General features: G+C 40.4%; 1 protein-coding gene across 7 annotated transcripts in view; it reads left to right on the forward strand.

The window, feature by feature from the left end:
- mcf2a (MCF.2 cell line derived transforming sequence a) overlaps window positions 1-7,800 on the forward strand; it is a 77,763-nt gene extending 69,963 nt beyond the window's left edge. For 4 of the 7 annotated variants that reach the window (XM_061900311.1, XM_061900312.1, XM_061900313.1 and 1 more), the window contains 5 exons: window positions 43-146; window positions 233-327; window positions 2,801-2,913; window positions 3,009-3,112; window positions 3,198-7,800. In XM_061900311.1, coding sequence (XP_061756295.1) covers window positions 43-146; window positions 233-327; window positions 2,801-2,913; window positions 3,009-3,112; window positions 3,198-3,232 — 451 coding nt within the window. In that variant the 3' untranslated portion in view covers window positions 3,233-7,800. Of the gene's footprint in view, window positions 1-42; window positions 149-232; window positions 328-2,800; window positions 2,914-3,008; window positions 3,113-3,197 lie in introns of those variants that run through there. The other 3 variants (XM_061900315.1, XM_061900317.1, XR_009806774.1) reach the window with 2 other exon arrangements.
- Window positions 7,801-11,017: the final 3,217 nt, after the last annotated feature.

Raw genomic sequence — 11,017 nt, forward strand, 5'->3', positions numbered from 1 at the left:
CTCTCGTCGTCGTCGTCGTTGTTGTTGTGTCACTCCCACCAGTAAGCAACAGAGGGCCTCAATGAGCTCAGAAGACACGGAGTCCAGTAGGAGCAGTCCAGATCGTCAGCGGCGCTCCCCTAAACGACGGCTGATGAACCGCAGGAGTGCGTATATCTCACTCAAGATTTTATTTTATCGTAATATTCCACCAAAAATACATTTGTCCAGACTAAATATATTTATCAAACAGGTTGGCCGGGAGCTCATCACTCATCAAACAATTGCCTGGAGGAAACGTCTGGAGGCATTCTGGACCACCGGTCTGACGCACAATTGCTCAAACTGGTGAGGAATAAGCAGTATAATATTATTTTTTCATTTTTTTCTTACTCCTGATAATAGGAATACTAATAATAGATTTTTTATTTGTAAAAAAGCACTTTGCATTGAGTAAACAACCTCAAAGTGCTACAGTGTATTAGATAAAATAAAATAAAAATATAATAAAAATAAAGAACAAGAACAGCCTAATAGCTAGAACTAGTATGCATATATCTAAAAAAAAATGGCTTTTTTAAAAAGAAGAGTTTTTAAGCCTTGTTTAAAAACATTAACAGTATGTGGTGCACTAAGGGGGTCAGGGAGCGGCGGGGCAGAAAGCCCGGTCTCCCATTGTTCGTAGCTGTGTCCTTGGAGGTAACTCCTGGTCAAAAGCTGAGGTGCATTTCAATTCAGCGCCCCTAAAATAACCACTTCAGAATTCCCAGGTCATTGATTCGATCACAACTAGACTCTAAGACTTGGATAGGACAGCTCTAGTTTGAGAGGATAATGCAGAACCCAGAGACGTTATCCTCCTTAAGTAGGGACATGCCCGGACAAGGATGCTCATTGCTCTATTGTGTTGCAAAACCACCACAACTGTCGCCTTTGGATCCTGCACCATACTCTCAAACTGGAGCTGTCCTATCTGATCCTGGGAGCACGGACTGTTCACAGGCACTCACCACGGGGGATTACCGCTAAACTTCCCGGAATGCAACAAGTTCACAGGATCATGTCAAGTGTTGGACAATGAAGATGTTGAAACCATGATTTTAAACATATTGTCTCTTTAAAAAATAGTTATGAATTTCTTTAAAACGGGTCATCTTATATTCAGTGATTTACATTAAATCTTCATTTCATTGTGCAACACTTGTGTCAATAAGTGAACTCAATAAAAATAAAATAATGTGTGGATACATATATATACACACACACACACACACATTACCGATTTAAAAGTGCTCCCCCTCTGGTCAACATATGGAATAACAAGTGTGTGTAAGAAATTTAAATGCGCCCCCTTTGGCCAACATTTATACAGTAAATATGTATATAGAGACGTACTGTAATAACTTAAAGTAAATAATGAAGATTAAAAACCAATTACAAAAAAATATTTAGAAAAAGCAATATATTGCTCAACTTCTTCTATAATTACTTATTTTTTCATCAATTTATTACTTTTTTAATGCAAAAATATTAATTTTTAATGCAAAATGGTGACATTTGTCGTATAAAACTTTGACTTTTATTGCAATACTGACAATTTTTTGGTTGTTCTTGTAAAATAGTGATTTTTTTGAGAAAAATTATGACCTTTTGTCATAATTTTGCCAAGTAAGACTATAAAAATGGGATCCATGACCTCCCTGCTTGGCACTCAGCATCTAGGTTTGGAATTGGGGGGTTAAATCACAAAAAAAATTCCTGGGTGCGGCCACCGCTGCTGCTCGCTGCTCCCCTCACCTGCCGGAGGGTGATCAAAGGTGATGGGTCAAATGCAGGGAATAATTTGTGACAATCATTGGTACTTTAACTTAAAATTTTGACTATTATTATAATATTGCCTACATTTCAAAGTTTTCTTATAAAATTGTGACTTTTGTCGAGTAAAATGACAACTCTTTTCGTAAAATTGCCAAAAGTTTAAGCTTTTCCTGTAAAATTGCGACTGTTGAGTAGAATTCCAAGATTTATCATAATCTTGCACAAATGTTCCGTTTTTCTTGTAAAATTGTGACTTGTGTTGAGTAAAATGACGACTTTTATTATCATACTGCCAAAATTCTACGTTTTTCTTGTGAATTTGTGACCTTTTTCTTGTGAAATGCCAACTAATTTTTCCACAACAATATTTTTCATAATTGCTTAGTATGTGTGTATTATTATTGTTGTAAATACTAATCTTTATATATCTAGAAAGGGCAGGTCTCAAGAAGTGAGAAAATACAAGTGTGTGTGTGTGTGTGTGTGTGTGTGTGTGTGTGTGTGTGTGTGTGTGTGTGTGTGTGTGTGTGTGTGTGTGTGTGTGTGTGTGTGTTTGTGTGTGTTCTGGCAAAGCTGACTTAATGGGGACGTTGCTCTGTTTACACATTTTCACCTTTAGGGGACATCTGACGATATGGGGACCTCTGACGGTATGGGGACACAAAAACAGGTCCCCTAAAGGGAAACCTTTTTAAATGATATTCAGATCCATTCTGAAGTTGCCTAAGTGATTTTTAAGCTTTGGCCCATAAAACATGTTTACTGGTTAGTTTGAGTGTGAGACATTTGCACAGCAGCCCCCAATCTTCCTTCTATACATGGTAGTTGGAGTTTTTTAATGCCTCCACAACCTGTAGAAAGTGTGGTCCCCACAAGTCACGATCAACAACTTGGTCCCCATTCCAAATGATAACCAGTGTGTGTGTGTGTGTGTGTGCGTGTGTGTGTGTGTGTGTGTGTGTGTGTGTGTGTGTGTGTGTGTGTGTGTGTGTGTGTGTGGCAGTCTCCAGGTAAATATCGGGCCTTAGTGGACTGCCTTCAGAACGGGCCAGACAGCATGGTCATCAAAAGTGGTGACGTCATCCAGCTCATGTGTGAAGACGACAAAGGCCGATGGTGCGTCTTCCAGCACATTCTGCGGAACATTGTCATTCAACCAACTGTAGCATTTTTCTTCTTCTCCTGACCTCCTATCACTGGTTCCCACTCAGGCTGGTGAGGAACCTGAGTCGGCACCAGGATGGCTTGGTCGCGTCCGCCCTCCTGCAAGTGACCATAAGGGGGAGCCGTCGAGCAGGCCCGTCGGGGCTGAGGGGTAGAAAACCCGTGAATTGGAGATGGAGGTGTTACTGTGATGTTTCTCTTAAGTCTGCTCTTGTTTTTTCTTCTTCCTCTTGCAGAAAGGGGCCGGGAAAGAAAGTTCAGTTCTCCTTAACCAGAGGGGGGCGCCAGTGAGTCTAACGATGGACATTTTGCTACTCCAGTCGCGCTCATGTCCTCGCAGATTTGGACTGACAATCTGGAACAATCGGCGTTTTACCTCCACACATTTACGCCGGATTGTAAGAAGAAAAAAGACGGTAAGCACAAAAACTAAATGGGCGCCGTGTCGTCTCTTCGGCTGCAATCATGGGTGTGTAAGCGGAGTGGTGGTCTTTGTCCTAACCCAGAGATTTTTATTTTTTTTTGGACACAAAGACAATCAAAGACCAAACTGTGGCACCCGAACTGAAATCTTGGATCATAGCCTCAGAGCCACTAGGGGGCATACTTGATGACGTGAAGTTCCGTGATGTGACAGGGACCCCATTTTCTGGACATTTCAGTTCCTTGTCAGCATTTAAGTGCAGCACACCATTCCTAAGGGATTTTAGTTCCCTTGATCTTTGCAATAATACTTACTTCCTCATGTGCTCCTCTCTACTAAAGTGCCAAAATGATGTTTTCCATCCTCCAACTTTTACGAATGTCTACGGAAGTTTTCATTCATCCATCCAAAGAGAACTCTTCAGTTTGTCGCAGAAGACCTTTCGGCCTCTCATTTGAACTGGCAGCATTAGTTGGAGCTTATAGACTTAGGACAGCTCTAGTCTGAGAGGATGGTGCAGGGACCAGAGGCGACAATTGTGGTGCAAAAAAATCCCAACTTTGAGAGGATAAATACAAAAACCCAAAACCAGTGAAGTTGTCACGTTGTGTAAATGGTAAATAAAAACAGAATACAATGATTTGCAAATCCTTTTCATTTTATATTCAATTGAATAGACTGCAGAGAGAAGATATTTCATGTTCCAACTAAGAAACTTAGTTTTTTTTGCAAAAAATCATTAACTTAGAATTTAATGGCAAAGAGACATTGCAAAAAAGTTGTCACAGGTGCATTTTTACCACTGTGTTACATGGCCTTTCCTTTTAACAACACTCAGTAAACGTTTGGGAACTGAGGAGACACATTTTTTAAGCTTTTCAGGTGGAAATAATTCCCGTTCTTGCTTGATGTACAGCTTAAGTTGCTCAACAGTCCGGGGTCTCCGTTGTGGTATGTTCGGCTTCATAGTGCGCCACAATTTTCAATGGGAGACAGGTCTGAACTACAGGCAGGCCAGTCTAGTACCCGCACTCTTTTACTATGAAACCACACTATAAAACTTGGCTAGGTATTGTCTTGCTGAAATAAGCAGGGGCGTCTATAATAATAATAATAATAATAATAATAATGGATTAGATGTATATCGCGCTTTTCTATTGTTGGATACTCAGAGCGCTTACAGTGAAGTCTATGATAACGTAGCTTGGATGGTGCCTTCACAGATGTGTAAGTTACCCATGCCTTGGGAACTAATACACCCCCATACCATCACAGATGCTGGCTTTTCCACTTTGAACAATCTGCATAGTTATTTTCCTCTTTGTTCTGGAGGACACGACATCCACAGTTTCCAAAGCAATTTGACATGTGGCCTCGCCAGACCACAAAACACCCATCTATACACTTTGCATCAGTCCATCTTAGATCCAGCGAAGCCGGCGGCGTTTGTGGGTGTTGTTGATAAATGGCTTTCGCTTTGCGTAGTAGAGTTTTAACTTGCACTTACAGATGTAGCGACCAACTGTAGTTACTGAGAGTGGTTTTCTGAAGTGTTCCTGAGCCAATGTGGTGATATCCTTTAAACACTGATGTCACTTTTTGGTGCAGTACCGCCTGTCCGTAATATCATCGCTTATGTGCAGCGATTTCTCCAGATTCTCTGAACCTTTTGATGATATTGCGGACCATAGATGGTGAAATCCCTAAATTCCTTGCAATAGCTGGTTGAGAAATGTTGTTCTTTAACTGTTGGACAATTTGCTCACGCATTTGTAGACAAAGTCCTTGTTTGTGAATGACTGAGCATTTGATGGAAGCTGCTTTTATACCCGATCATGGCACCCACTTGTTCCCAATTAGCCTGTTCACTTGCGGGATGTTCCAAATAAGTGTTTGATGAGCATTCCTCAATTTTCTCAGTCTTTTTTGCCACTTCTGCCAGCTTTTTTGAAACATGTTGCAGGCATCAAATTCCAAATGAGTTAATGTTTGCAAAAATAACATAGGTTAAAAAGGATTTGCAAATCATTGTACTCTGTTTTTATTTACCATTTACACAACGTGCCAACTTCACTGCTTTTGGGTTTTGTACTTTGGATCCTGCATTATCCTCTCAGACTCTAGCGGTCTTATCCAAGTCTAAGAGGGTCAGAAGCAAAACCATCCTTGCTCCGAGCACGCCCTGCTCTTGTCGGTGTATAAATAGTTGGGGTTTTGGCACCAGCATCTGGACTGCATCTCACCAATGGAGGTCTATGAGCATGAAGTGATGAAGCCCGCTCGGATGAGAGACGAAACATCTTCTGAGACAAACTGATCAGTCTTGTTGTAATCCATCCAATGCCCTGAGAAAACTTAAAAAAAAATTGTTTTAAGGTACAATTTAGAATGTATCAGCATTCAAGTGATGTACGTACAGCATATACTGTAGCACTCTGAATGTACAGTATATACTGTAGCACTCTGATGGTACATATATACTGTAGCTCTCTGAATGTTTGTATATACTGTAGCACTCAGACTACGTACAGTATATCCTGTCACATTCTGAATGTACAGTATATTCTGTAGCACTCTGAATGTACGTATATACTGTAGCACTCTGAATGTATGTACATACTGTAGCACTCTGAATGTGTGTGTGTGTGTGTATGTATATATATATATATATATATATATATATATATATATATATATATATATATATATTGTATATACTGTAGCACTCTGAATGTACAGTATATACCATAACACTCTGAATATACAGTATATACTGTAGCTCTGTGAATGTACAGTATATACTGTAGAACTCTGAATGTACATATACACTGTAGCACTGTGACTATGTATATACTGTAGCTCTCTGAATGTACGTATATACTGTAGCACACTGAATGTACATATATACTGTAGATCTCTGACTACGTACAGTATATACTGTGACTCTCTGAATATACATATATACTGTAGCACTCTGACTACATATATACTGTAGCACTCTGAATGTAAATATATACTGTAACACTCTGACTGCGTACAGTATATACTGTAGCACTCTGAATGTACATATATACTGTAGCACTCTGACTACGTACAGTATATACTGTAGCACTCTGAATGTACATATATACTGTAGCACTCTGAATGTGCACATATACTGTGGCACTCTGAATGTATGTATATCTTGTAGCACTCTGACTACGTACAGTATATACTGTAGCACTCTGACTGGAATATTGATTGCAGACGTACATAGCTTTACCAAATCAAAACCAATGATGTGTAAACGTGTTTGCAGATCACACGACGCATTTATTTTGTTCAAATATTCATCTTGCTGTCATTTTCCCGATGACGTCTACGCACAAACGCTTCCACACGTTATCCCAACAAAGAAAATGCTGCGGATTTTGCACACATTTTGAAGCTTGAATTTTTGTTGTTGTTGTTTTGATTCATCCTGCGGAGCCAGGAATTCGGCGACGAAGGTTTCTTTTTAAGCAATAGAACAATGAACAGGTGTGTATTGTTCTTTTATTTTGCACGTGTTTGGCTAGAAAACAGAAGTCTACTCGTTAGACTTTTGGCAACCTGATGATCACAACGTTTTAGGAGTGCAGTCTGGATTAAATTTGATTACAGCTGTTGTTTACAGGACGTGTTGCTTTGCCCAGAAAATAACACTTTTTAATGTTGCTTCCTTCCTGAATGATTCTGCATGACAAAATGTTTTGTTGTGTTCATTTCTACCAGCAGAGGGCAGTAAACTGTTGCAGTTGTTTCTATTCCAGCAAATTTAGGAGACAGCTTTCCCTCATTTGTCTCGCATGTGACCTTGGTAAACCCATCCATCCATTTCTTACCGCTTATTCCCTTCGGGGGCGCTGGAGCCTATCCCAGCTACAATCGGACGGAAGGCGGAGTACACCCTGGACAAGTCGCCACCTCATCGCCGGGCCAACATAGTATGTATATATTATTAATGTTGTAAATACACTTCGTTATTGATCTAGAAAGGGTGGTCCCAAAGAGATAGGCATTTTTCTCAGGTCCCAAGAAAGTCAGAAATGCAAAAATGTGTGTAAGAAAACGAAATGTGCCGATTACTGCAAACTAGGAATCATTGATTACAATATGAATACAAACCCCGTTTCCATATGAGTAGGGACATTGTGTTAGAGGTAAATAAAAACAGAATACAATGATTTGCAAATCCTTTTCAACCCATATTCAGTTGAATGCACTACAAAGGCAACATATTTGATGTTCAAACTCGTAAACTTTTTTTTTTTTTTTTTGCAAATAATAATTAACTTAGAATTTCATGGCTGCAGTTAGGAAATGGCATGTTCACCACTGTGTTACATCCCCTTTTCTTTTAACAACACTCAATAAACGTTTGGGAAATGAGAAAACTAATTGTTGAAGCTTTGAAAGTGGAATTCTTTCCCATTCTTGTTTTATGTAGAGCTTCAGTCGTTCAACAGCTGTCGTATTTTACGCTTCATAATGTGCCACACATTTTCGATGGGAGACAGGTCTGGACTGCAGGCGGGCCAGGAAAGTACCCACACTCTTTTTTTTTTTTTTACAAAGCTACCCTGTTGTAACACGTGCTGAATGTGGCTTGGCATTGTCTTGCTGAAATAAACAGGGGCGTCCATGAAAAAGACGGCGCTTAGATGGCAGCATATGTTGTTCCAAAACCTGTATGTACCTTTCAGCATTAATGGTGCCTTCACACCTATGCAACCCCATACCATCACAGATGTTAGCTTTTCAACTTTGCGTTGATAACAGTCTGGATGGTTCGCTTCCCCTTTGGTCCGGATGACAAAATGTCAAATATTTCCAAAAACAATTTAAAATGTGGACTCGTCAGACCACTGAACACTTCTCCATTTTGCATCAGTCCATCTTATATGATCTTGGGCCCATAGAAGCCGGCGGCGTTTCTGGATGTTGTTGATAAATGGCTTTCGCTTTGCATAGTAGATATTTAACTTGCACTTATAGATGTAGCGACGAACTGTATTTAGTGACAGTGGTTTTCTGAAGTGTTCCTGAGCCCACGTGGTGATATCCTTTAGAGATTGATGTCGGTTTTTCATACAGTGCCGTCCGAGGGATCGAAGGTCACGGTCATTCAATGTTGGTTTCCGGCCATGTTGCTTACATGGAGTGATATATCCAGATTCTCTGAACCTTTTGATAATATTATGGGCCCTAGATGTTGAAATCCCTAAATTTCTTGCAATTGCACTTTAAAAAACGTTGTTCTTAAACTGTTTGACTATTTGCTCACGCAGTTGTGGACAAAGGGGTGTACCTCGCCCCATCCTTTCTTGTGAAAGACTGAGCATTTTTTGGAAAGCTGTTTTTATTCCCAGTCATGGCACCCACCTGTTCCCAATTAGCTTGCACACCTGTGGGATGTTCCAAATAAGTGTTTGATGAGCATACCTCAACTTTATCAGTATTTATTTCCACCTTTCCCAACTTCTTTGTCACGTGTTTCCGGCATCAAATTCTAAAGTTAATGATTATTTGCAACAACAAAAAAAACGTTCTTCAGTTTGCTTCAATTAAGAGACTGTTAGTTAAGCCTGTCTTTGCCAGTTAGTCGTCCTGGCGTCACTGCTCTTTCCATGCCACAGTTTTCATGCTTGATTCATGTGATACCACAGTTAATGTTGCTTTTCAAAAAAATATTCATAAAAAAGGGTAGAAAATGGATGGATGGATTTATTGTGTATATGCACAATTGGATGTGTACGGTATAATACCGTTTCTGGCACAAGGTGAGGTTCTTGCCACACTCATCAGACCCTATTTCACCATGAATGACATGAACTTGGATATTTTTTTTCCAAAAATTATTCATAAAAAAAGGTTATGTTTTGCAATTATTAGCTCATTTGGAATTTGATGCCTGCAACATGTTTCAAAAAAGCTGGCACAAGTGGCAAAAAAGACGGAGGGAGTTGAGTAATGCTCATCAGACACTTATTTGGAACATCCCACAGGGGAACAAGGTGGGTGCCATGAGATGGTATAAAAGCAGCTTCCATGAAATGCTCAGTCATTCACAAACAAGGACGGGGCGAGGGTCAACACTTTGTCAACAAATGGGTGAGCAAATTGTCCAACAGTTTAAGAACAACATTTCTCAACCAGCTATTGCAAAGAATTTAGGGATTTCACCATCTATGGTGCATAATATCACCAAATGGTTCAGATAATCTGGAGAAATCTCTGTACATAACATTGAATGCCCGTGACCTTGGATCCATCAGGCGGTACTGCATCAAAAATCAACATCAGTGTGTAAAGGATATCACCACATGGGCTCAGGAACACTTCAGAAATCCATTGTCAGTAACTACAGTTTGTCGCTACATCTGTAAGTGCAAGTTAAAACTCTACAATGCAAGGTGGAAGCCATTTATCAACAACACCCAGATTTGTCGCCGACTTCATTTGGCCCGAGCTCATCCAAGATGGACAAATGAAAAGTGGAAAAGTGTTCTTTGGTCTGATGAGTCCACATTTAAAATTGTTTTTGGAAACTGTCTGGACCAAAGAGGAAAATAACTGTCCGGATTGTTATAGTGGGTAAGTTACACATCTGTTACACATCCATTAATGCTGAAAGGTACATACAGGTTTGAGAGAGAGAGAGAGAGAGAGAGAGAGAGAGAGAGAGAGAGAGAGAGAGAGAGAGAGAGAGAGAGAGAGAGAGAGAGAAAACTCTTTCAGAGCTTTATAGCTTTTTGGGGAGTGGGAGTAGGCTGAGGAGTTGGGTGAAACGTCCCAAAATGTTTTTGTTTAGCACTGGGTAAGGGAGTTAACGACTTTAATCATGAAAAAAACCCACTAGAAAAGTAACCTTTGACCAAAATACAACATAATTTTGTGATCAACCAACATCACAGCGGTCTTTCTTAATCACGGAGGTGGAGGTTGGTAGTTGTCTCTAGAAGACTCCAAAAATATGTAAAGGGTCATTAAAGTGTCTTAGGACCGCAAACAGACCAGTGTAGTGAAGACAAAGGCGCACACACAAATGTTTGCGCTCAAATGGTGGTGTGGAGGGGGGCGTGGTTGGTGGGCCTGGCGTGTAGCGGGGTGTGAAAGGACCGGCCTCGAAGACAGCGGCAGGTGAGTAGATTGCCCAGCTGGGACTTGGTATTTTATCACTTGTCGCTCTTATTAGCACCAGCCGGAACGAGACACATTGTTGGAGTTGGAGCCAGGGAGAGACAAACGCCCATAGACAAACGTATATTGCTGGAAAGCAAGCCACCCTCCGGTGTTTATGCAAAATAAAAATACTTTATTCAAACTGTCTACCGGGCTCCCGAAGATCTGTTGGCCAGGAGAACCCACCACAGGAGGGAAAACCTCACAGGTGGATTTAGACGAGAGATTACTAAAATATTAATTTTGGCAATACAGCTTCTCTTCTGCACTCGCCTAACGTTTCTGCCTCTCGGGGTCCAGACAAACTGCAAAACGTTACAAACTACTGTTTTATTAACTCTCCGGTGCGGGTGTACCTGTAAGTGCGTTGGGTTATTTTCTACTAGAAAAAACAAACAAACAAACAACAAAACAGCCTAAAATAAGCCA

Source organism: Nerophis ophidion, linkage group LG05 (genome assembly GCF_033978795.1).
Source record: "Nerophis ophidion isolate RoL-2023_Sa linkage group LG05, RoL_Noph_v1.0, whole genome shotgun sequence".
In the NCBI taxonomy this organism is placed as follows: Eukaryota; Metazoa; Chordata; class Actinopteri; order Syngnathiformes; family Syngnathidae; genus Nerophis; species Nerophis ophidion.